Genomic DNA, 24,755 nt, shown 5'->3' with positions numbered 1-24,755 from the left:
CAACGAAAAACGTCAATTCCCGTCGGCCCTTGTTTCAAGTGAAGAGAAGTAAAATGTCGGCGATGGATGGGATGGGCCTCTTATTGTGCTTTTAACAATATCTCAACCTTTAATAGTGTATTTTAAACGTAAATTTCACGTTTTAGAAAATAAAGGTTATTTGAAGATTGTGGATTTAAACGGACAAAACATATAACTGGATCTAAGGTATGCATTTGACTGGTGTAGCTAGGAGGAGAGCTAACGTTATCAAACCTGGCTAGCTAGCTAACGTTACTGCTATTTCTGGCAGGTCTGGCTAGCTAGCGACGAATCTGATTCCAGTGAAAACGTGACGATTATAACTAGTTTTCAGTGATCAAGTGTATTTGCTAGTTAAGTTAGTTTATGTAGTTTACCAGCCAGGTCAACTGGTGTTACAAGCAACAGACGAGAGTGCGGCATGATCCAGGTATTTTGCAACAGCTAACGTTAGCTTGCCTCTGCCAGTTAAGGCAATGGCGAATTAGATAGCTAGCTAACATCGCAATACACGACACTGCAAGATTCTTCAAAATTTGATTTGACTTAAGTTATGTATCATCAGACAAAGACTCCAGAGAAGGATGAAGAAAGGAGTAGGACGAGGTTGACGTGTTACCAAGGTGATAGGGAGAACCCAGATGACGAGCCTAGCGAACTGGTGAGTGTTATTGTGTGTGTGTTTTTTTTAAAAAGCTCTTCCGTTGACTGTAGCAGCTATTAATGTGTGTGTTTGTTTGTTTGTCTGTCCCCTTCATATAGGGAGCTGGCATTACTGCAACCCCCGAAACAACGAAGTGGCAGAGACGGGGGTCACACACTAAAATTCTTCCCTTGGTCGTGAGGATTCGCGATACCACACTGTCTCGCGAAAAATATGTAATTAGATTAGCTAGAACGAACAGTTGCTCATAGCCGCCTCATAAACGGTTTCAGTCAGACATTCACGCTTGCCATACAGAGTTGAAATGTCAAGCCAATACATTTTGAATTGAGTAACATTGCTTGTCAACTTCAGAGCTGTAATGATTTGATGTTTTGGTTAAAGGCAAGTACAAATGCATGCTAGTAGTAGTCATAGCTCTTGTACACATTCTAGCTGATGCGAAATGTCATCACTGGTAGGATCTCATTGGCTATTGCTGATCACCGTTCTCAACTTGTCGTTAAACATCTCACTCTACAAGAGCAGTGCAGATTTTATGACAATAAAATCCAACATTTTAGAACATATCGGGATGTCTCAAAGACGGATCGGTAGCCCTCAGATTTCTTTTCTGACTCGCTCACATTAAACGAGCATCGGTGACAGCTGCGAGCTTCGAGTAGGCAACACCATGGGTATTTTGTCTCCGATTTCAAACTTGTCTGGGACAGCTAAATTGGGGTCAAAATCACATGCCTGGCTAAACTAAGGATGTCAGAGCTGAAATGTAAGCTGCAATGTATGGAGAGTGAGACCCTATATAATGAATTACATAACAGGGAATTTAGATGTGCCAGTTCCACTGTGCGTGGTTTCATGAGTGATGTATTTGTATTCCAGTTCTGACCTTGTAGTGGAGTTGACAGGTGAGAGTGGAAGGCTCGTCACTGCTCAGTCTCCTGTCCACTGTCACCCCTGGTATAGGCAGCAGGAAGACAGGTAAATACTTTGTACCAACTCTAATACACACATACAGTACTCTACTTCCCCCAAACACACACACACACACTTGACAGATTGTGGGCCCCAGGTAGTTGATAAAGGCCTAACATTTCTTGTCTCATCTTTCAGGGTTACTCTTTGATCCCTGGCCCTCAGTATCCCTCCTCCACCCACAACCCCAGGCTCCAGGGAGTTCTGGATTACAGCTTACCCCAGGACCAGCTCCCATCCTGGCCATGGACTTAACTCAAATCCCAGGCCTTAAAGGGATGCCTGCTGTCCCTCCTCCTCACGGGATCACAGAGACTGCCAAGAGCCCCCTGCCCTCCTCCACATCTTCCTCCTCTCCCGCCTCCCCACCTTCCTCTTCATCCTCCTCTCCTGGTGCCGTGGCAACCAGCTACCACAACAATATCCAGGAGGGAAGGGCCAACAGCATGATGATGGGTGACGTGGTGTCCTCCACTTCCGCCTCCCTGGCCCCCCCCTCCTCTCACTCTGATCCCTCTTTCTCCTCCTCAGATCCCTTGTTATGCCTCTCACCCCTTGTGGGCACCGACGGACAAAAAGAGCTCGAGACGGAGATCTACGACCCATTTCACCCCACGGAAGGAGAGAGGGAGGAAGGAGCGGCGGAGGAGGAAGGGGAAAAGTACGACCCCTTTGATCCGACCGGCTCTCCCCCCTCAGAGAGAGAGGAAGAGGAGCGAGAGACGGGGGGAGTGAGGGAGAGAGGGAACAGCGTGAGCAGCAAGGGGAGCGATGCCAGAGGGAAGAGAAGGAAGGCAGAGACGGGGAGGACAGGAGGAGAGGAGAAAGACAATGCTCCTCCAGACTCCACGGACGCTTTCTCTGTTCCCCCGCTCTCACCGCGCTCCCTCCCTCTCCCCCTTCGGAGGAGGCTGGACCGAACCAAAGAGCCCCGGGTGAAAGTACGGGACAGGAGAGAGAAGGCGAACCACTCGGACCACTCTGAGATTGAGGAGGGTGAGATCGTTGGGGCCACCGAGAGGGATGGAGGAAAGAGGGAGGAGAGAGGCCGGGAAGGAGTTCTCCCTCTCGTCCTCCCCATCTCCTCTGGCAGTCCTTTCCTCCACAGGGGAGCCAAGCCGGAGAGGATCCTGAGGGTGTTGGACGGGGATAGCTTTGTGTCGGTGCGGGCTGAGGGGGACTGGGCGGGGCCGGTGATGCCTGGCAGGGAGGATGGGGAGCCCATGGAGGAGGAGGAGGAGGAGGAAGAAGAAGAGGTGGTGGTGGTCGGGGTGGGAGATCTGAGGAGGAAGCTGGTCAGCCGGCGTAAGGCGAGATACCGCTCCTCCTTCCCCTCTTCCCTCTCGCCTCAGCACCTCCCACCGTCTCCTCACACCGTCCCTCTGGCCCCCTCCCCGCTCACCGCCGAGAAGGACAAGAGCCGCAAGTCCTCCAAGAGCTCCAAGGAGAGGGAGCGGCGCAAGCGAAAGGAGTGCAAGGTAGAGGAGGAGGAGAGAAGGAGGAAGAAAAGGAAAGAAAAGGGTGGTGGTGAGAGGAAGGAAAGACACAGGGAGAGGGGGCGCCGGAGTGAGAAAGAGAGGAAAACAAAAGTGGAGGAGGAGAGAGGGAGGAGCAGCAGAAGCGACAGCAGGAAGAGGAAGAAAAGACGACGGAGCACCCCGGAATCTTCAGCACGCCCCCGCTCACAAAACACCTCAGTGCAGCAGGCCCACGGTGGTCGCTCCTGGTCAAACACTTCAGAGGACCGACACAGAGAGAGAGACAGGGACAGAGACAGAGAGAATAACAGAGACCGGTACAGACACAGAGATGGGGATCGAGACGGCGATCGAGACAAGGACAGAAAGAAAGACGACACCCGGAGAAGGGAGAGGGATGGACACTCTAGCCGGATGAAGAGGGAAAGAGAGCGAGACGGCGTCCGCAAATCGACCAGCCGAGAAAGAGGCAGCTCCAAGAGGTCCAAAGGAAGCATAGAACCAAGGCACCGGGAAAGGGACAGGCACCAGGACAGAGAAAGGCACAGTGAAAGGCACCAGGACAGAGAAAGGGACAGGGAGAGACGTCGAGATGGTCGACCCGTGGTGCCGCCATCCATCCAGGATCTCAATGGCTCTGACCTGTTCGCAATCAAGCGCACCATCACGGTCACCACGACCACCACCACCACTCTCCCCGGATCCCCCCCACTGGCTCCATCCTCCCCCCGCAGCCCCTCCCAGGGCTCCGAAAAGCCCCACAAGAGGAAGAAGAAGAGCCGTCGGCGCTCGGACGAAGAGTTAGATGACAGCATTGGCCGGCGTGGGAGCCTTTCCCTCTCGCCGCCGTCACATTACCATGGCTATGACTCGGACCACTTCTCAGACAAACTGGAGATAGACATGCGCTCTCTGGACGGGGAGGCTCTGGATTCAGACTACCCCTCTATAGAAGACTCCCCTCCCCAGCTTCTGGAACCTGCTGCCCTCAGCGCCAAACCCAAGACCGCTACCAAACCTGGACGCCACCACTTCAAGAAGAAATCACGAACGGGCAAGAAAGCTGGTCAGTCCAAGTCGTCCTCTTCCTCCTCGGTTCGACCCAAAGGCAAGGGGCTCTCCACCTCCTCACTATCCCCAACCCAGGCCACCCCTGGCCTGGCCTCCGCCCCAGCCACCCTCCCCTCGGCCAAACGAGGGCGGAAGATAGGGAAGGAGAAAGAGCGTGGGGAAAAAGGAGTAAAGAAAGAGTCTGGTCGGTCTGGCAGGTCCAAGAAATTAAGTGGGGGTGGGAGGAAAGCCAAGCTGCAGTCAAAAGTGTCCGTGCTGGTGCGCGAGGGCGTGAGCAGCACCACGGGGGGCCCGGTGGGCTCGGGGAAGGTGGGCATGGAGCTCCTCGGGGTGGGCGGGCCAGTAGGGGGCTCTGGGTTGCCAGTGGTGGGAGGCTCCATTGCCGTGGTCTTTAGGAGGGACAATGAGAGCAGGTCTCCGTTCCTCAAGCCCTGCTCTGAGCCTCTGTTGCTAAGTGGACGCAACAAGGACCTGGGGAAGGTGGGCAAAAGCAGTTCCCTGGCCATTCCACCTTCCTCCTTGCTGGCTAATCCCACGGTGGCAGCGCTGAAGTCCAAGAAGGCCAAGCCCAGCTCTACCACCTCCACATCCTCCTCGGCGTCTTCGCCCTCATTGTCCCTAGCAACCAAGCGTAGGAGGCGGCTGGCGAAGAAGACGCGGGGAGAGAAAGGCTTAGCCAGCGGTTTGACGGACGTGGATGGCGCTATAGCCAACTGTAGCTCTGAGGGCGGCGGCTGGGGTGGGTCTTCCTCCGACATCCAATTAGGAGTGGGGGCTAAACCCTCCAGTCCGCACTCTGGTCCAGCTGGTCCAACCCCTTCCTCATCCTCTTCATCATCCTCTTCCACCAGTGTCCTCCCCCCGTCCTCCTCACCCCCCCACACCCCTCCACCCTCCCTCACCGCCTCACGTGATGTTCGGGAGTCGTCTCCCGACTCTCAGACAGTGGACAGCAGCTGTAAGACCCCTGAGCCCTCTTTCCTACCCGAGGACTGCCCCGCTCAGACCCAGAGCACCCTCAACCTGTCCCCCTCCAGTCCCTCGTCCCTACCCTCCTCCCAGGGGGGAGGCCTCTCACAGTACGGCCCCTCCAACATGAAGCCCCTCCCTCTAGACGAAGGCCCCAAATCCCTGGCCTCACCCCCTTGTTCCTCCTCATCTGGCTCTGCCCTCGCCTCGCTCTCCCTTCCTCCTTCCTCCACAGACCCCTCCTCCTCTTCCTCCTCTTCTGTTTCTTCCTCCTCGGCCAACAAGCTGCCACCGCCGCCTCCTCCCCCTCCTGCTGCCCCTACCCTCCCCTGGAGTCTGCAGACAGGAGTGGACTGCACGGCCGGAGGAGTTTTAGCATGTAAGTCTCTGTCAGTAGCATTCATTATAATAATGTCAACAAGTGGAGTTTTGGTATGTTTTTGTGTATTCCTGTTGCTACTATGAAGTGTATATAATATGTATAAGGTTTTCCTAACCCCTTGCTCTCTGTATTTCAGTGACAGCTCTGCTGTTTAAGATGGAAGAGGCCAATATCGCAAGTAGAGCCAAAGCCCAGGAGTTCATCCATGCTACCAGCCAGGTGTGTGTGTCTGAGTAATTATATTCCGTTATCTGTGTGTGTGTGTGTGTGTGTGTGTGTGTGTCTGTGTGTCTGTGTGTGTGTGTGTATATACAGTACTAGTCAAAAGTTTGGACACACCTACTCATTCCGGGGTTTTTCTTTTCTTTTTACTCTTTTCTACATTGTAGAATAATAGTGAAGACATCTAAACTATGGAATAACACATATGGAATCATGTAGTAACCAAAGAAGTGTTAATCAAAATATATTTTATGTTTGATATTCTTCAAAGTAGCCACCCTTTGCTTTGGTGACAGCTTTGCACACTTTTAGCATTTTTTCAACCAGCTTCATGAGCTAGTCACCTGGAATGCATTTCAATTAACTTATTAATTTATCCCAGATGCTAATACATGCATATTATTATTACCATTGGATATAAAACACTCTGAAGTTTCTAAAACTTTTTGAATGATGTCTGTGAATATAACAGAACTCATATGGCAGGCAAAAACCTAAGAAATAATCCAAACAGGAAGTGAGAATTCTGAGACTGGTCAATGTTCAACTCATCGCCAATTCAATTCCCTGTGAGATATGGATCTGTTTGCACTTCCTACGCCTTCCACTAGATGTCAACCGTCTGTAGAACGTGGAATGAAGCATCTAGTGTGATGTGGGTCCGGATGGGAGGAGTTTCAGTCATTGGTCTGGCAGAATGCCAGTTCCTGGTCACGCGCTTTCCTCATGATATCGCCTTGCATTCCATAACTTCTACAAACATGAAGGAATGCTCCGGTTGGAACGTTATTGGATATATATGATAACAACATCCTGAAGATTGATTCTCTACTTAGTTTGACCAGTTTTTTTGACCTGTTATATAACTTTTTGAGGTTTTCGTCCGAGTTCGCCTGCATTTGCGCGAGCGTTTGGACATGTGCACTAAACATGCTATCAAAAGTAGCTACTTAGACATAAGTAATGGACATTATTGAACAAAACAACAATTTATTGTGGAACTAGGATTCCTGGGAGTGCATTCTGATGAAGATGATCAAAGGTAAGGGAATATTTATGATGTAATTTCGTATTTCTGTTGACTCCAACATGGCGGAGAAATGTTGTTATGTTTGAGCGCCGTCTCAGATTATTGCATGGTGTGCTTATTACGTAAAGTCTTTTTGAAATCTGACACAGCGGTTGCATTAAGAACAAGTGTAGATTTAATTATATGTCAAACATGTATCTTTCATCAAAGTTTATGATGAGTATTTCGGTTATTTGACGTGGCTCTCTGCAATTTCTCCGGATATTTTGGAGGCATTTCTGAACATGGCGCCAATGTAAACCGAGATTTGTGGGTATAAATATGCACATTATCAAACAAAACATAAATGTATTGTGTAACATGATGTCCTATGAGTGTCATCTGATGAAGATCATCAAAGGTTAGTGATTAATTTTATCTCTATTTCTGCTTTTTGTGACTATCTTTTGCTGGGAAAATGGCTGTGTTTTTCTGTGACTATGTACTGAGCTAACATAATTGTTTGGTGTGCTTTCCACATAAATCCTTTTTGAAATCAGACATGTTGGCTGGATTCACAACATGTGTAGCTTTAATTTGGTGTCTTTCATGTGTGATTTCATGAAAGATAGATTTTTATAGTAATATATTTGAATTTGGCGCGCTACATTTTGTCTGGCTTTTGGCCAAGTGGGACGCTACCGTCCCACATATCCCAGTGAAGTTAACAGGTGTGCCTTGATAAAAGTTTATTTGTTTTTTTTAAGGATCCACCCCTTTTTTTTCAATTTTCGCCTAAAATGACATACCCAAATCTAACTGCATCTAGCTCAGGAAGCAAGGATATGCATATTATTGGTACCATTTGAAATGAAACACTTTGAAGTTTGTGGAAATGTGAAAGGAATGTAGGAGAATATAACACAATAGATCTGGGAAAAGATAATACAAAGAAAAAAACAACCGTTTTTTTGTATTTTATTTGTTCCATCTTTGAAATGCAAGAGAAAGGCCATAATGTATTATTCCAGCCCAGGTGCAATCTACATTTTGGCCACTAGATGGCAGCAGTGTATCTGCGAAGTTTTAGACTGATCCAATGCACCATTGCAATTCAGTTAAAAAATGTGTATGAAGACTGTCCAAATGTGCCTAATTTGTTAATAACTTCATGTTCAAAATTGTGCACTCTCCTCAAAGAATAGCATGGTATTCTTTCACTGTAATAGCTACTGTAAATTGGACAGTGCAGTTAGATTAACAAGAATTGAAGCTTTCTGCCAATATCAGACATGTCTATGTCCTGAGAAATGTTCTTGTTAGTTACAACCTCATGCTAATCGCATTAGCCTTCGTTAGCTCAACCATCCCATGGAAGGGACACCGATCCCGAAGAAGTTTTAAGAAGTTAATGCTTTTGAGCCAATCAATTGTTGTGACAAGATAGCCCTATTTGGTAACCCGCCTCTACCATCTGTTCTATTGGCCAACATGAAATCACCTGGAGAATAAACTGGATGAGCTCCGTTCAAGACTATCCTACCAATGAGACATTTAAAACCTGTGAAATCGTATTTTTCACCGAGTCGTGGCTGAACGACGACACGGATAATAAACAGTTGGCTGGGTTTTCCGTGCATCGGCAGGACAGAACAGCTACGTCCGGTAAGAAGAGGGGTGGTGGTGTGTCTATTTGTCATTAACAGCGGGTGCACGATGTCTAATATTAAGGAAGTCGAGGTATTTCTCACCTGAGGTTGAGTACCTTATGATAAGCTGTAGACCACACATTTTTTGGGGTAAATGTTTATTTTTACCTTTATTTAACTAAGCAAGTCAACCAAGTTTTCATCTATATTTTTCGAAGCCGTCTATTTACCATCACAATCCGATACTGGTACTAAGATTGCACAAGAAAATGCTCATCCAGAAGCGGCCATCCTAGTGTACAGGGACTTTAATGTAGGCAAACTTAAATCCATTTTCCGTAATTTCTACAAGCATGTCACATGTGCAACCAAAGGGGGAGAAACTCTAGACCACCTTTACTCCACACATGGAGACACACACGTACAAAGCCCTCCCTCGCCCTCCATTTGGCAAATCTGACCATAATTCTATCCTCCTGATTCCTGCTTACAAGCAAAAACTAAAGCAGGAAGTACCAGTGACACGCTCAATACGGAAGGGGTCAGATGATGCGTATTAGAGGTCGACAAATTAATCAGAATGGCCGATTTAATTAGGGCCGATTTCAAGTTTTCATAACAATCGGTAATCGGCATTTTTGGACACCGATCATGACCGATTACATTGCACTCCACGAGGAGACTGCGTGGCAGGCTGACTACCTGTTATGAGAGTGCAGCAAAGAGCCAAGGTAAGGTGATAGCTAGCATTAAACATATCTTATAAAAAACAATCAATCTTAACATAATTACTAGTTAACTACACATGGTTGATGATATTACTAGTTTATCTAGCTTGTCCTGCGTTGCATATAATCGATGCGGTGCCTGTAAATTTATCATTGAATCGCAGCCTACTTCGCCAAACGGGTGGTTTAACAAGCGCATTCGCGAAAAGTCGTTGCACCAATGTGTACCTAACCGTAAACATCAACGCCTTTCGTAAAATCAATACACAAGTATATATTTTTAAACCTGCATATTTAGTTAATATTGCCTGCTAACATGAATTTCTTTTAACTAGGAAAATTGTGTCACTTCTCTTGCGTTCTGTGCGACGCAGTCAGGGTATATGCAGCAGTTTGGGCCGCCTGGCTCGTTGCGAACTGTGTGAAGACTATTTCTTCCTAACAAAGACAGCCAACTTCGCCGAACGGGGGAGGATTTAACAAAAGTGCATTTGTGAAAAAAGCACAATCGTTGTACGAATGTATCTAACCATAAACACCAATGCCTTTCTTAAAATCAATACACAGAAGTGTATTTTTTTTAAACCTGCATATTTAGTTAAAAGAAATCCAGGTTAGCAGGCAATATTAAACTAGGGAATTTGTGTCACTTCTCTTGCGTTCTTTGCACGCATAGTCAGGGTATATGCAACAGTTTGGCCGCCTGGCTCGTTGCGAGCTAATTTGCCAGAATTTTACGTAATTATGGCATAACATTGAAGGTTGTGCAATGTAACAGGAATATTTAGAGTTATGGATGCCACCCGTGAGATGAAATACGTAACGGTTCCGCATTTCACTGAAAGAATAAACGTTTTGTTTTCGAAATGATAGTTTCTGGATTTGACCATAATAATGACCTATGGCTCGTATTTCTGTGTGTTATTATGTTATAATTAAGTCTATGATTTGATAGAGCAGTCTGACTGAGCGGTGGTAGGCAGCAGCAGGCTCGTAAGCGTTAATTCAAACAGCACTTTCGTGCGTTTGCCAGCAGCTCTTCCCTGTGCTTCAAGCACTGAGCTGAGCTTATCAACTCCCGAGATTAGGCTGGTGTAACCGATGTGAAATGGCTAGTTAGCGGGGTGCGCGCTAATAGCGTTTCAATTGGTGACGTCACTCGCTCTGAGACCTTGAAGTAGTTGTTCCCCTTGCTCTGCAAGGGCCACGGCTTTTGTGGAGCGATGGATATCGATGCTTCGAAGGTGGCTGTTGTCGATGTGTTCCTGGTTCAAGCCCAGGTAGGCGCGAGGAGAGGGACGGAAACTATACTGTTACACTGGCAATACTAAAGTGCCTATAAGTACATCCAATAGTCAAAGGTATATGAAATACAAATGGTATAGAGAGAAATAGTCCTGTAATTCCTATAATAACTACAACCTAAAACTTCTTACCTGGGAATATTGAAGACTCATGTTAAAAGGAACCACCAGTTTTTATTATGTTCTCATGTTCTGAGCAAGGAACTGAAACTTAAGCATTTTTACATGGCACATATTGCACTTTTACTTTCTTCTCCAACACTTTGTTTTTGCATTATTTAAACCAAATTGAACATGTTTCATTATTTATTTGAGGCTAAATTGATTTTATTGATGTATTATATTAAGTTAAAATAAGTGTTCATTCAGTATTGTTGTAATTGTCATTATTACAAATAAATAATTGCATTTAAAATTGGCTGATTAATCGGTATCGGCGGTGAAAAAATCATAATCGGTCGACCTCTAATTCGGATGCTACGCTACAGGACTGTTTTGCTAGCACAGTCTGGAATATGTTCCGGGATTCATCCAATGGCATTGAGGAGAAAACCACATCAGTCATCGGCCTCTTCAATAAGTGCATCGACGACGCCGTCCCCACAGTGACTGTACGTACATATCCCAAACAGAAGCCATGGATTACAGGCAACATCTGTACCGAGCTAAAGGCTAGAGCTGCCGCTTTCAAGGAGCGGGACACTAATCCAGACGCTTATACGAACCACTATGCCCTCAGATTAACCATCAAACAAGCAAGCGTCAATACAGGACTGAGATTGAATCTTACTGCGCCGGCTCTGACATTTGTCGGATGTGGCAGAGTTTGCAAACTATTACGGACTACAAAGGGAAACCCAGCCGCACGCTGCCCAGTGACGCAAGCATACCATATGGGCTAAATGCCTTATGATGCTCGCTTCGAGGCAAGCAACACTGACGCATGCATGAGAGCACCAGCTGTTCCAGACATCTGTGGGATCACGCTCTCCGTAGCCAATGTGTGCAAGACCTTTTAAACAGGTCAACATTCACAAGGCTGCGGGGCCAGACAGATTACCTGGACATGTACTCAAAGCATGTGTGCACCAACTGGCAAGTGTCTTCCCTGACATTTTCAACCTCTCCCTGACTGAGTCTGTAATTCCTACATGTTTCAAGCAGACCACCATAGTCCCTGTGCCGAAGAAAGCGAAGTAAACCTGCCTAAATGACTACCGCCCCGTAGCACTCATATTGGTAGCCATGAAGTGGTTTGAAAGGCTGATCATGGTTCATATCAACACCATTATCCCATAAACCCTAGATCCACTCCAATTCGCATACCGCCCTAACAGATCCGATGACTTAATCTCAATCACACTCCACACTGGCCGTTCCCACCTGGACAAAAGGAACACCTATGTGAGAATATTTTTCATTGACCACAGCTCAGCGTTTAACACCATCGTGCCCACAAAGCTTATCCCTAAGCTAAGGACCTTGGGACTTAAACACCTCCCTCTGCAACTGGATCCTGGACTTCCTGATGGGCCGCCCCCAGGTGGTAAGGGTAGGCAACAACACATCTGCTATGCTGATCCTAAACAGGGGGCCCCTCAGGTGCATGCTAATTCCCCTCCTGTACTCCCTGTTCACCCATGACTGTGTGGCCAGGCACAACTCCAACACCATTAAGTTTGCTGATGACACAACATTGGTAGGCCTGATCACCGACAACGATGAGACAGTCTATAGGGAAGAGGTCGGAGACCTGGCAGTATAGTGCCAGGACAACAACCTCCCCCTCAACATGATCAAGACAAAGGAGCTGATCGTGGACTACGCGAAAAGGAGGGCTGGATGCGCCCCCATTCACATCAACAGGGCTGTTATGGAGCGGGTCAAGAGTTTCAAGTTCCTTGGTGTCCACATCACCAAGAAACTATCTTGGTCCAAAACACACCAAGACAGATGTGAGGAGAGCATGACAACAAATTTCCCCCTCTCAGGAGACTGAAAAGATTTGGGATGGGACCCCAGATACTCAAAGTTCTACAGCTGCACTATTGAGATCATCCTGACTGGTTCAAATCAAATTTTATTGCGAACATAGACATGGTTAGCAGATGTTATTGCGAGTATAGCGAAATGCTTTTGCTTCTAGATCCGACAGTGCAGCAGTATCTGAGGGGTAATATCTAACAAATTCCACAACAAAACCTTATACACACAATCTAGTAAAGGAATGGGATGAGACTATATAAGTATGAAATATATAGATGAGCAGTGACCGAGCTGCTAAGATGCAATAGATAGTTAAGGATACAGTATATATACATATGAGATCAGTAATGCGAGATATGTAAACATTCTTAAAGTGGCATTATTAAAGTGACTAGTTCCATTTATTAAAGTGCCCAATGATATCAAGTCTGTAAGTAGGCAGGCGCTTCTGTGCTAATGGTGGCTGTTTAACAATCTGATGGCCTTGAGATTGAAAAACAGCTACTATCTCTCTGTCCCAGCTCTGATGCACTTGTACTGACCTCGCCTTCTGGATGGAAGCGGTGTGAACAGCGAGTGGCTTGGGTGGTTATTGTCCTTGATTATCTTTTTTGCCTTCCTGTGACATCGGGTGTTGTAGATGTCCTGGAGGGCAGGTAGGTTGCCCCTGGTGATACGTTGTGCAGACCGCACCACCCTCTGGAGAGTCCTGCAGTTGTAGGCAGTGCAGTTGCCGTACCAGGCAGTGATACAGCCCGCCAGGATGCTCTCAATTGTGCACCTGTAAAAGTTAGTGAGGGTTTTCGGTGACAAGCCACGTTTTTTTCAGCCTCCTGTGGTTGAAGAGGCGCTGTTGTGCGTTCTTCACCACACTGTCTGTGTGGGTGGACCATTTCAGTTTGTCCGTGATATGTTCACCGGGGAACTTTAAAACTTTCAACCTTCTCCACTGCTGTCCCGTCAATGTAGAAGGGGGGGGGGAGGGGGTGCCCCCTTTGCTGTTTCCTGAAGTCCACAATCATTTATTTTGTTTTGCTGACATTGAGTGAGATGTTATTTTCCTGACACCACACTCCGAGGGCCCTCACCTCCTCCCTGGAGGCTGTCTTGTTGTTGTTGGTAATCAAGCCTACCACTAGTGTCGCCTGCGAAATTTATGATTGAGTTGGAGCCGTGCATGGCCACGCAGTCGTGGGTGAACAGAGAGTACAGGAGAGGGCTGAGAACACACCCTTGTGGGGCCCCAGTGTTAAGGATCAGCGGAGTGGAGATGTTGTTTCCTACCTTCACCACCTGGGGCAGCCCGTCAGGAAGTCCGGGACCCAGTTGCACAGGGTGGGGGCGAGATCCAGGGTCTCAAGCTTAATGATGAGTTTGGAGGATACTATGGTGTTGAATGCTGTGCGGTAGTCAATGGTCAGCATTCTTACATAGGCATTCCTCTTGTCCAGGTGGGATAGGGCAGTGTGCAGCGTGATGCCGATTGCATCGTCTGTGGACCTATTGGGGCGGTAAGCAAATTGGAGTGAGTCTAGGGTAACAGGGTGGCGGTGATAAGATCCTTGAGAGAAGTGAGTGCTACTCGGCAGTAGTCATTTAGTTCAGTTAGCTTTCTTGGCAACAGGAACAATGGTGGTCATCTTGAAGCATGTGGGGACAGCAGTCTGGGATGGGGTTGATTTGAATATGTCCGGTTAAATCAGCGCCTGGTATGGCAACTGCTTGGCATCCAACCGTAAGGCGCTACAGAGGGTTGTGCGTACGGCTTAGTACATCACTGGGGCCAAGCTTCCTTTCATCCAGGACCTATATACTAGGTGGTGTCAGAGGAAGTCCCAAAAAATTGTCAGACTCCAGTCACCCAAGTCATAGACTGTTCTCTGTGCTACCGCACAGCACCGGAGCGCCTAATCTAGGTCCAAAAGGCTCCGTAACAGCTTCTACCCCCAAGCCATAAGACTGCTGAACAATTAATCAAATGTCCAACGGGACTATTTGCGTTGACTCCCCCATAGCCACCTTACCCCTGCCTACATTTACAAAATACCCCTTGTATATAGCCTCATTGTTGTTATTTTATTATGTTACTTATAGTAAATATTTTCGCAACTCTATTTCTTGAACTGCATTGTTGGTTAAGGTCTTGTAAGTAAGCATTTGACAATAATGTCTCTACACCATTGTATTCAGGTCAGTATTCAGGTTGTGACAAATAATATTTGATTTTCAATCAGATTTAAGTCAAAACTGTAACTAGGCCACTTAGGAACATTCAATTTTGTCTTGTTAAGCAACTCCCGTGTACATTTGCCTGGTGTTCTAGATTATTGTCCTGCTGAAAGGTGAATTTGTCTCCAAGTGTCTGTTGGAACGCAGACTGAACCACGTTATCCTCTAGGATTTTGCCTCTGCTTAGCTCTATTCCGTTTCTTTTTATACAAAGAAAATCCCTAGTCCTTTCCGATGACCAGCATACCCATAACATGATGCAGCCATCACCATGCTTGAAAATATGAAGAGGGGTACTCTGAGGTGTTGTTAGTACCAACATAATGCTTTGTATTCAGGACAAAGTTAATTTCTTTGCCACATTTTTTGCTGTTTTACTTTAGTGCCTTGTTGCAAACAAGATGCATGTTTTGGAATATTTTTTTGTACAGGATTCCTTTTCACTGTCATTTAGGTTAGTATTGTGGCGTAACTACAATGTTGTTGGTCCATCCTCAGTTTTCTCCTACCACAGCCTGCAAATGTTTTAAATTCACCGTTGGTCGAGCCTCCCGAGTGGCGCACCTGTCTAAGGCACTGGCGTCACTAATGGTTCGATCTCGGGCTGTATCACAACCGGCCGTGATCGGGAGTCCCATAGGGCTGCGCACAATTGGCCCAGCGTCGTCCGGGTTAGGGGAGGGTTGGGCCGGGGGGACTTTACTTGGCTCATTGTGCTCTAGTGACTCCTTGTGGCGGGCTGGGCGCCTGCAGACTGATCTCGGTCGTCAGGTGAAAGGTGTTTCCTTCCACACATTGGTGCTTCTGAGTTAAGTGGGCGGGTCATGTTTTGGAGGACGCATGACTCGACCTTCGCCTCCCGAAACCGTTGGGGAGTTGCAGCAATGAGACAAGAACGAAATTGGAGGGGATTCAAAATATTTTTTTATCACCATTGGCCTCATGGTGAAATCCCTGAGGGGTTTTCTTCCTCTCCGGCAACTGAGTTAGAAAGGACTCCTGTATCTTTTTAGTGATTGGTTGTATTGCTGCACCATTCAAAGTGTAATTAATAACTTCACCATGCACAAAGGGATATTCAATGTCTGCAAGGCATTGGAAAACCTCCTGGTCTTTGTGGTTGAATCTGTGTTTGAAATGCACTACTTGACTGAGGGACCTTTTCAGATAATTGTATGTGTGGGTTACAGAGATGATGATGTCATTCAAAAATAATGTTAAATGCTATTATCAGCCGGGCTAGACAATCTGGACCCTCTCTTTCTAAAATGATCTGCCTGAAATTGTTGCAACCCCTATCACTAGCCTGTTCAACCTCTCTTTCGTATCGTCTGAGATTCCAAAAGATTGGAAATCTGCCGCTGTCATCCCCCTCCTCAAAGGGGGAGACACTCTAGACCCAAACTGCTACAGACCTATATCTATCCTACCCTGCCTTTCTAAGGTCTTCGAAAGCCAAGTTAACAAACAGATTACCGAACATTTCGAATCCCACCGTACCTTCTCCGCTATGCAATCTGGTTTCAGAGCTGGTCATGGGTGCACCTCAGCCACGCTCAAGGTCCTAAACGATATCATAACCGCCATCGATAAAAGACATTACTGTGCAGCCGTCTTCATCGACCTGGCCAAGGCTTTCGACTCTGTCAATCACCACATTCTTATCGGCAGACTCAACAGCCTTGGTTTCTCAAATGATTGCCTCGCCTGGTTCACCAACTACTTCTCTGATAGAGTTCAGTGTGTCTAATCGGAGGGCCTGTTGTCCGGACCTCTGGCAGTCTCTATGGGGGTGCCACAGGGTTCAATTCTCGGGCCGACTCTCTTCTCTGTATACATCAATGATGTTGCTCTTGCTGCTGGGTATTCTCTGATCCACCTCTGTGCAGACGACACCATTCTGTATACCTCTGGCCCTTCATTGGACAATGTGTTAACTAACATCCAGACGAGCTTCAATACCATACAACTCTCCTTCTGTGGCCTCCAACTGCTCTTAAATGCAAGTAAAGCTAAATGCATGCTCTTCAACCGATCGCTGCCCACACCTGCCCGCCCGTCCAGCATCACTACTCTGGACTGTTCTGACTTAGAATATGTGGACAACTACAAATACCTAGGTTTCTGTTTAGACTGTAAACTCTCCTTCCAGACTCATATTAAGCATCTCCAATCCAAAATTAAATCTAGAATCGGCTTCCTATTTCGCAACAAAGCATCCTTCACTCATGCTGCCAACCATACCCTCGTGAAACTGACCATCCTACCGATCCTCGACTTCGGCGATGTCTTTTACAAAATAGCCTCCAACACTCTACTCAATAAATTGGATGCAGTCTATCACAGTGCCACCCATTTTGTCACCAAAATACTACCCACCACTGCGACCTGTACGCTCTCGTTGACTGGCCCTCGCTTCATACTCGTTGCCAAACCCACTGGCTCCAGCTCATCTACAAATCTCTGCTTGGTAAATCCCCGCCTTATAGTTTACAATTGGCTCATTCATCCCCCTCCTCTCCCCTGTAACTATTCCCCAGGTCGTTGCTGCAAATGAGAACGTGTTCTCAGTCAACTTACCTGGTAAAATAACGGTAAAATAAAAAAAATATAAAAAAAATCTCAGCTCACTGGTCACTATAGCAGCACCCACCCACAGCACGCGCTCCAGCAGGTATATCTCACTGGTCAAAGCCAATTCTTCCTTTGGCCGCCTTTCCTTCCAGTTCTCTGCTGTCAATGACTGGAACAAACTGCAAAAATCACTGAAGCTGGAGACTCATATCTCCCTCACTAGCTTTTAAGAACCAGCTGTCAGCAGCTCACAGATCACTGCACCTGTACATAGCCCATCTGTAAATAGCCCATCCAACTACCTCATCCCCATACTGTATTTATTTATCTTGCTCCTTTACACCCCAATATCTCTACTTGCACATTCATATATATATATATATATATATATATATTATGCACATCTACCATTCCAGTGTTTAATTGCTATATTGTAATTACTTAACCACCATGGCCTATTTATTGCCTTACCTCCCTTATCCTACCTCATTTGCTCATACTGTATATAGACTTTTTCTACTGTATTATTGACTATATGTTTGTTTATTCCATGTGTAACTCTGTGTTGTATGTGCCGAACTGCTTTGCTTTATCTCGGCCAGGTCGCAGTTGCAAATGTGAACTTGTTCTCAACTAGCCTACCTGGTTAAATAAAGGTGAAATCCATGCAACGTATGTGACTTGTTAAGCACATTTTTGTACCTGAACCCCCTGAAGAGGTTGAATACTTATTGACTAAAGACACTTCAGCCTTTCATTTCTAAAAACATAATTCCACTTTGACATTGTGGGGCATTGTGTGTAGGCCAGTGACACTAGGTCTCAATTGAATCCATTTTAAATTCAGGCTGTAACACAACAAAATGTGGAGAAAGTCAAAGGAGGTAAATACTTTCTGAAGGCACTGTATACGTGTTACATATTTGTCTTGGATTGTTTTGAAGGTGTTCGATATCTGACCAACCGTTTCATACCTTCCATCTCTCTCTCTTGCAGATTCTCTCCCAAACCAATCAGAACCATTCATCGCAGCATGCACCTTCCTCTTCTTCCTCCTCCCATGTTCTTCCTTCCCCTGGCCCCACCCCTGCCCAGTTCATCCTGCACAGCGCTCTCCCATTGGCGGGCTGCACCAAAACACCGCCCAGCCACCTGCACCATGGCATGTCTTTGGGTGGTGGCTGTGCCCAGACCCCGCCCCCTCCCATGCCCTCTGGGTTCTCGGGAGGGTCCGGAGACTTCAGTGATATAGGCTGGGACAACGAGAGCAAGGACCCTGACAAGGTAGCACCATTAAAAAACATGTCTTTCTACCGCTCCCATATCTTCCATTTACTGATGTGTGTGTGTGTGTGTGTGTGTGTGTGTGTGTGTGTGTAAAGGAATAAGGTCATGTGACTATCAGTACAGTACTGCATAGTGTTGGCACAATATCAGAATGTTGACTTCATTACTGATACTAGGTTTAGTATCATGATGCTCGATACCAAAACAATACCACAAGTTACAGAATGGCACATGATCCAGACAGATATGCTCAGCTACTGCTCTGTTCAAACGTTGGGCATCTTTTGAGTTCAATATCAACACATTTGTTTACAAACATTTTTTTCAGAGACAGACATGTATGCATTAATTAATCAATTATGCAATCAGTTTGACTTAGGTAAAAACAATCTAACTACATAATGGTAATAATTTATTTCAATGGTAAATACATCTGTAGCATATCCACAATACAGGTGAATGCATATTCAATAGGAGTGTGTGCATGCATTGAGTTATTGAGCTTGTTTTTGGGTGATTCCATGGGGCTACAGATGACAAACCATTTCCCTTCCATTTTGGCACATTTTATTGTATTCATCAACAGCATTTGCATAGAAGTAGCTTTTTTCATAAAAATGTTTGTCTCTTTAATGAGTAATGATGTCATTCACGAGGCAGTCAGTTCGCTGAAGCAATAGATCATCTTTTGGAGAGATGAGAAAGAGACCAAATAAGTGAATCCATAAAGTTTTTATTGGCAATCAGCTATGAAATCAATATATTATGCCTTAGTTTGCATATCATCACAAACACAGTCTAGGGTAGTGAATTGATGTTAGCTTTAGCTGTCACCTAGCAAGGAAAGTTAGCCTACAAAGCTGGACACTATCGGTATATTCTTCCATTGTAAAGGGTTCTAGCCTGTATCGACTTTGTTTTGCAAACAGTAATTAACAGTTTCAACATCTACATGCCTTGTCGCATTATTCAAGTCTGTTAACTTCTGTGCAGTATGAGTGGGAGCTTATATGATGCAGCCCAGACTCCCAGTGCAGGCTAGCAAGTGGAGCAGGCACTGTGAGCTCTATAATAAGGGGTCGACTGTGCTGATAAGAACGGCTTGATCCGTGAGACACATTTGACAGAAGTACCGAAAGTAACAAATTCTACTGCAAAACAGTTTTTCATGTTCTGGTATCTAAAAAGTACTGACGTTTCGGTATACCGTGCAACACTGGTGCTGCACCTCTTATTTTATTTATCTCTCTCTCAGTACCTGAAGAAGCTCCACACTCAGGAGCGTGCGGTGGAGGAGGTGAAGCTGGCCATTAAGCCTTACTACCAGCGTAAAGACATCAACAAGGATGACTACAAGGACATCCTGAGGAAGGCAGTGCACAAGGTAACCCAGCCCTCTAACCATAAACCTGCTTTAGCTGCATTACTTTGTTATTACATGGTTTAGCACAATGTTATTAGTGTTATTACATAGTTTAAGTACGCTGTTATTACATAGTCTAAGTACGCTGTTGTTACGTGGCTTAGCACAGTGTTGTTACGTGGCTTAGCACAGTGTTGTTACGTGGCTTAGCACAGTGTTGTTACGTGGCTTAGCACAGTGTTGTTACGTGGCTTAGCACAGTGTTAACTTTGTTATTCGATGGTGTAAAACACCTTATTCTATGAATGACTTGATAAATGGTTGGATAAGCAGTTGAATCAGGTGTGTTAGTGCTGGGCTGGAACAAAAAAGTCTGCTCTGCAATGGTCAGGCTTTTGGGTTTAGGCTGTAGTGTCACTCCGTAACGGAGTGTAGGTGCATTTTGTTCCATAGGAATAACAACCTGTTTGTGACATTTTAAGATTGGCTAACACAATGTTAAAAGATTGGCGTAATTATTAGACTGAGTGGTGTGGTGTCGATACAATTACTTTTGACTTGTTTGTGAATGTTTTATAGAATTTGCACAAACACGTGTGGGCAGTTCTTGGAAGTAGACTTCAGAAATAAGGCCAGAGGGAGTGTAGTATATTTAAGCAGTAAGGCCCGAGGGGGTGTGATATATTGGCCAATACACTGAAGAAAAATATAAACACAACAGGTTAAGTGTTGGTCCCATGTTTCATGAGCTGTAATATAATTGAATTTTTTTTTTTTTTAACATATGCACAAAAAGCTTATTTCTCTCAATTTTGTGCCCAAATTTGTTTACATCTCTGTTAGTGAGCATTTCTCCTTTGCCAAGATAATCCATCCACCTGACAGGTGTGGCATATCAAGAATCTTAAACAGCATGATAACTACACAGTTGCACCTTGTGCTGGGAACGATAAAAGGTCACTCTAAAATGTGCAGTTTTGTCACTGCCACAGATGTCTCAAGTTTTGATGGAGCATGCAATTGGCATGCTGACTGCAGGTATGTCCACCAGAGCTGTTGCCAGAGAATGTAATGTTCATAAGAACCATAGACCATGTGTAACCACGCCAGCCCGGGACTTCCACATCCGGCTTCTTCACCTGCGAGATCATCTGAGACCAGCCACCCGGACAGCTGATGAAACTGTGGGTATGCACAACCGAAGAATTTCTGCACAAACTGTCTCAGGGAAAGCTCATCTGCATGGTCATAGTCCTCACCAGGGTCTTGACCTGACTACAGTTTTGGCATCGTAACTGACTTCAGTGGGCAAATGCTCACCATCGATGGCCACTGGCAAGCTGGAGAAGTGTGCTCTTCACGGATGAATCCCAGTTTCAATTGTACTGGGCAGATGGCAGACACCGTGTGTGACATTGTGTGGGGGAGCGGTATGCTGATATCAATGTTGTGAACGGAGTGCCCAATGGTGGGGGTGGGGTTATAGTACGGGCAGGCATAAGCTACGGACAACTAACACGATTGCATTTTCTCTAAGGCAATTTGAATGAACAGAGATACTGTGATGAGATCCTGAGGCCCATTGTCGTGCCATTCATCTGCCGCCGTCACCTCATGTTTCAGCATAATAACGCATGGCCCCATGTCGCAAGGATATGTACACAATTCCTGGAAGCTGAAAATGTCCCATTTCTTCCATGGCCTGCACACTCACCAGATATGTCACCCATTGAGCATGTTTGGGATGCTCTGGATCGACGTTTACGATAGCGTGTTCCAGTTCCCGCCAATATCCATCAACTTCTCACAGCCATTGAAGAGTGACAACATTCCACAGGCCACAATCAACAGCCTGATCAACTCTATGCAGCGGAGATGTCTCTCGCTGCATGAGGCAGATGGTGGTCGCACGAAATACTGACTGGTTTTGTAATCCACGCCCATAATTTTATTTGAAGGTATCTGTGACCAATAGATGCATATCTGTATTTCCAGTCATGTGAAATCCATAGATTAGGGCCTAATTAATTAAATTTATTTCCTTATATGATCTGTGACTCAGTAAAATCTTTTAAATTGTTGTATGTTGTGTTTATGTTTTTGTTCAGTGTGAGGCCAGTTAGACATACTGCCAAATTCTCTAAAACGGCATTGGCATAGGGCTGTTCTTATGCACGATGCAAAACTATATATTGGCCATATACCACAAACCTCAGAGGTGCCTTATTGCTATTATAAACTGGTTTCCAACATGAAAAAAGGACAGTAAACAAGTATTTTTGCATCATACCCGTGGTATATTGTCTAATATACACAAGGCTGGAATACTGTTTCAGCCATTAAGCATCCAGTATGCAAACTACCCGGTTTATAATGCAGAATATGTAACTACACTGCTCAAAAAAATAAAGGGAACACTTAAACAACACAATGTAACTCCAAGACAAATGTGCATGTGTCAGCATATGGTCTCACAAGGGGTCTGAGGATCTCATCTCGGTACCTAATGGCAGTCAGGCTACCTCTGGCGAGCACATGGAGGGCTGTGCGGCCCCACAAAGAAATGCCACCCCACACCATGACTGACCCATCGCCAAACCGGTCATGCTGGAGGATGTTGCAGGCAGCAGAACGTTCTCCACGGCGTCTCCAGACTCTGTCACGTCTGTCACATGTGCTCATGCGCTCAGTGTGAACCTGCTTTCATCTGTGAAGAGCACAGGGCGCCAGTGGCGAATTTGCCAATTTTGGTGTTCTCTGGCAAATGCGAAACGTCCTGCACGGTGTTGGGCTGTAAGCACAACCCCCACCTGTGGACGTCGGGCCCTCATACCACCCTCATGGAGTCTGTTTCTGACCGTTTGAGCAGACACGTGCACATTTGTGGCCTGCTGGAGGTCATTTTTCAGGGCTCTGGCAGTGCACCTCCTTGCACAAAGGCGGAGGTAGCGGTCCTCGCTGCTGGGTTGTTGCCCTCCTACGGCCTCCTCCACGTCTCCTGATGTACTGGCCTGTCTCCTGGTAGCGCCTGCATGCTCTGGACACTACGCTGACAGACACAGCAAACCTTTTTGCCACAGTTCGCATTGATGTGCCATCCTGGATGAACTGCACTACCTGAGCCACTTGTGTGGGTTGTAGACTCCGTCTCATGCTACCACTAGAGTGAGAGCACCGCCAGCATTCAAAAGTGACCAAAACATCAGCCAGGAAGCAGAGGAACTGAGAAGTGGTCTGTGGTCACCACCTGCAGAATCACTCCTGTTTTGGGGGCTGTCTTGCTAATTGCCTATAATTTCCACCTTTTGTCTATTCCATTTGCACAACAGCATGTGAAATTTATTGTCAATCAGTGTTGCTTCCTAAGTGGACAGTTTGATTTCACAGAAGTGTGATTGACTTGGAGTTACATTGTGTTGTTTAAGTGTTCCCTTTATTTTTTTGAGCAGTGTATGTTCCAACACAGTAACAATTGGAAGTTGTAATTACGTTACATTGTAAGTAATTACAGCCTAGAGTAATTACTGTGTAGTTAGTTTAACAGCAATTTGATATAGTTGTGTTTATGACTAATACCGATCTGTGTGTGTGTGGTTGTCTCTGCTTCTCAGATCTGCCACAGTCGAAAGGGAGAGATTAACCCGGTCAAGGTGAGCAACCTGGTCAAGCTTTATGTTCAGAGGTACAAGTACTTCAGGAAGCACGGTCGAAAGATGGATGAGGAAGTGAGGGAGGACAGAGAGATGGATTCCTCCTATTGATTGGACAAGTGGGCGCTCTCACCCTATTCCCATTGGTTCTGCTGCCCACTCTTTGCACGTGACTGGGCCCACTGAGGCTGTAGAGTGACATTTGTTTTATTCATCTCCCTATTTGCTGTCCCCATGTAAACTCGTAACCCCCTGCTCCCTCTCTCGTCTCCTGTGTGTCTTGCTGTACAGAAATATTGAGTAGATATCCGCAAAATATACACACGCACTATATGAATAAATAAAAAGTGACAATGTTATGGGAGCGATGCAGAACACACATGCATACACACTTACACGTGCGCACACACACATACTGTACATACTGTAAGTACACTACACTGACTCTCCTTTCTCTTTGTGTGGTATAAACCTGTCAAATAGTCAGGTTGTTGGTCGGCTGGTTTAAATATAGAAATTTGACACTTGATTTTCTGTTCCTGTCTTTTATTTGAAGTCTGTACTCTGAGGGGCGGTTTCCTGAGCACAAGCGAGTTCGCTTTTAAGTCTAAGATCAGGCTTAATCTGTGTCCGGGAAACCAACCCTGAAGGGTTTTTGTACTCTGATCAGTGCTTAGGCAGAGAGCGAAATAAATGAACGCAAGGTGTCACTGTCCTACAAGCTATGGATTTACAGGTTTGCAGCATACCCGTCACTGACTGAGTGAACTGTTTGTAATAGATTCTTTATAAGTGCTGTTTCTGAACCAGGCTTAAATACTGTTGGTAATGTAAGAATGTAAATACTTTAGTTAAAAGAAGAGCCGCTTTGCAGCCTAAAGTAATTATACGCATCTGTGTATCTCTGTGTATCCCTCTCTGTCATACACAGAGGCAGATCTAGGATCAGTTTTATCCACACAATCCTTACGCTACCCATTTAAAGTAGGGAACTGCAAAACTGACCATAGTTAGATTTTAGGTGCAATTTGACACTTACTCAGTGCTTAGTCTATTTGAGTCTCCATTGGTTTCTATTAGTGCTAGTGAGTAATTTTTCTAGTCCATGACCACAAATGTGATATCCGTCAATAAACGGGCATCAAATTAAACATTGAAAGCATATGACTTGTGACGTCAGAGCTGACTGTTAAA

The 24,755-nt window shown here is 45.8% G+C and overlaps 1 protein-coding gene across 1 annotated transcript; it reads left to right on the top strand.

The window, feature by feature from the left end:
* Positions 1-24,090, top strand: LOC129855708 (splicing factor, arginine/serine-rich 19-like). The gene is made up of 9 exons (XM_055923652.1): positions 1-207; positions 587-682; positions 784-900; positions 1,568-1,666; positions 1,799-5,557; positions 5,697-5,779; positions 18,258-18,545; positions 19,804-19,932; positions 23,523-24,090. The coding sequence occupies exons 5-9, from the start codon at positions 1,906-1,908 to the stop codon at positions 23,670-23,672; spliced, it is 4,302 nt and encodes a 1,433-aa protein (XP_055779627.1). The 5' UTR covers positions 1-207; positions 587-682; positions 784-900; positions 1,568-1,666; positions 1,799-1,905; the 3' UTR covers positions 23,673-24,090.
* The last annotated feature ends 665 nt before the right edge of the window (positions 24,091-24,755 follow it).

This window comes from Salvelinus fontinalis, chromosome 5 (genome assembly GCF_029448725.1).
Source record: "Salvelinus fontinalis isolate EN_2023a chromosome 5, ASM2944872v1, whole genome shotgun sequence".
Classification (NCBI taxonomy): domain Eukaryota; kingdom Metazoa; phylum Chordata; class Actinopteri; order Salmoniformes; family Salmonidae; genus Salvelinus; species Salvelinus fontinalis.
Note: the sequence above shows the minus strand (reverse complement) of the source record. Positions and strands in the feature narration are given on the sequence as shown.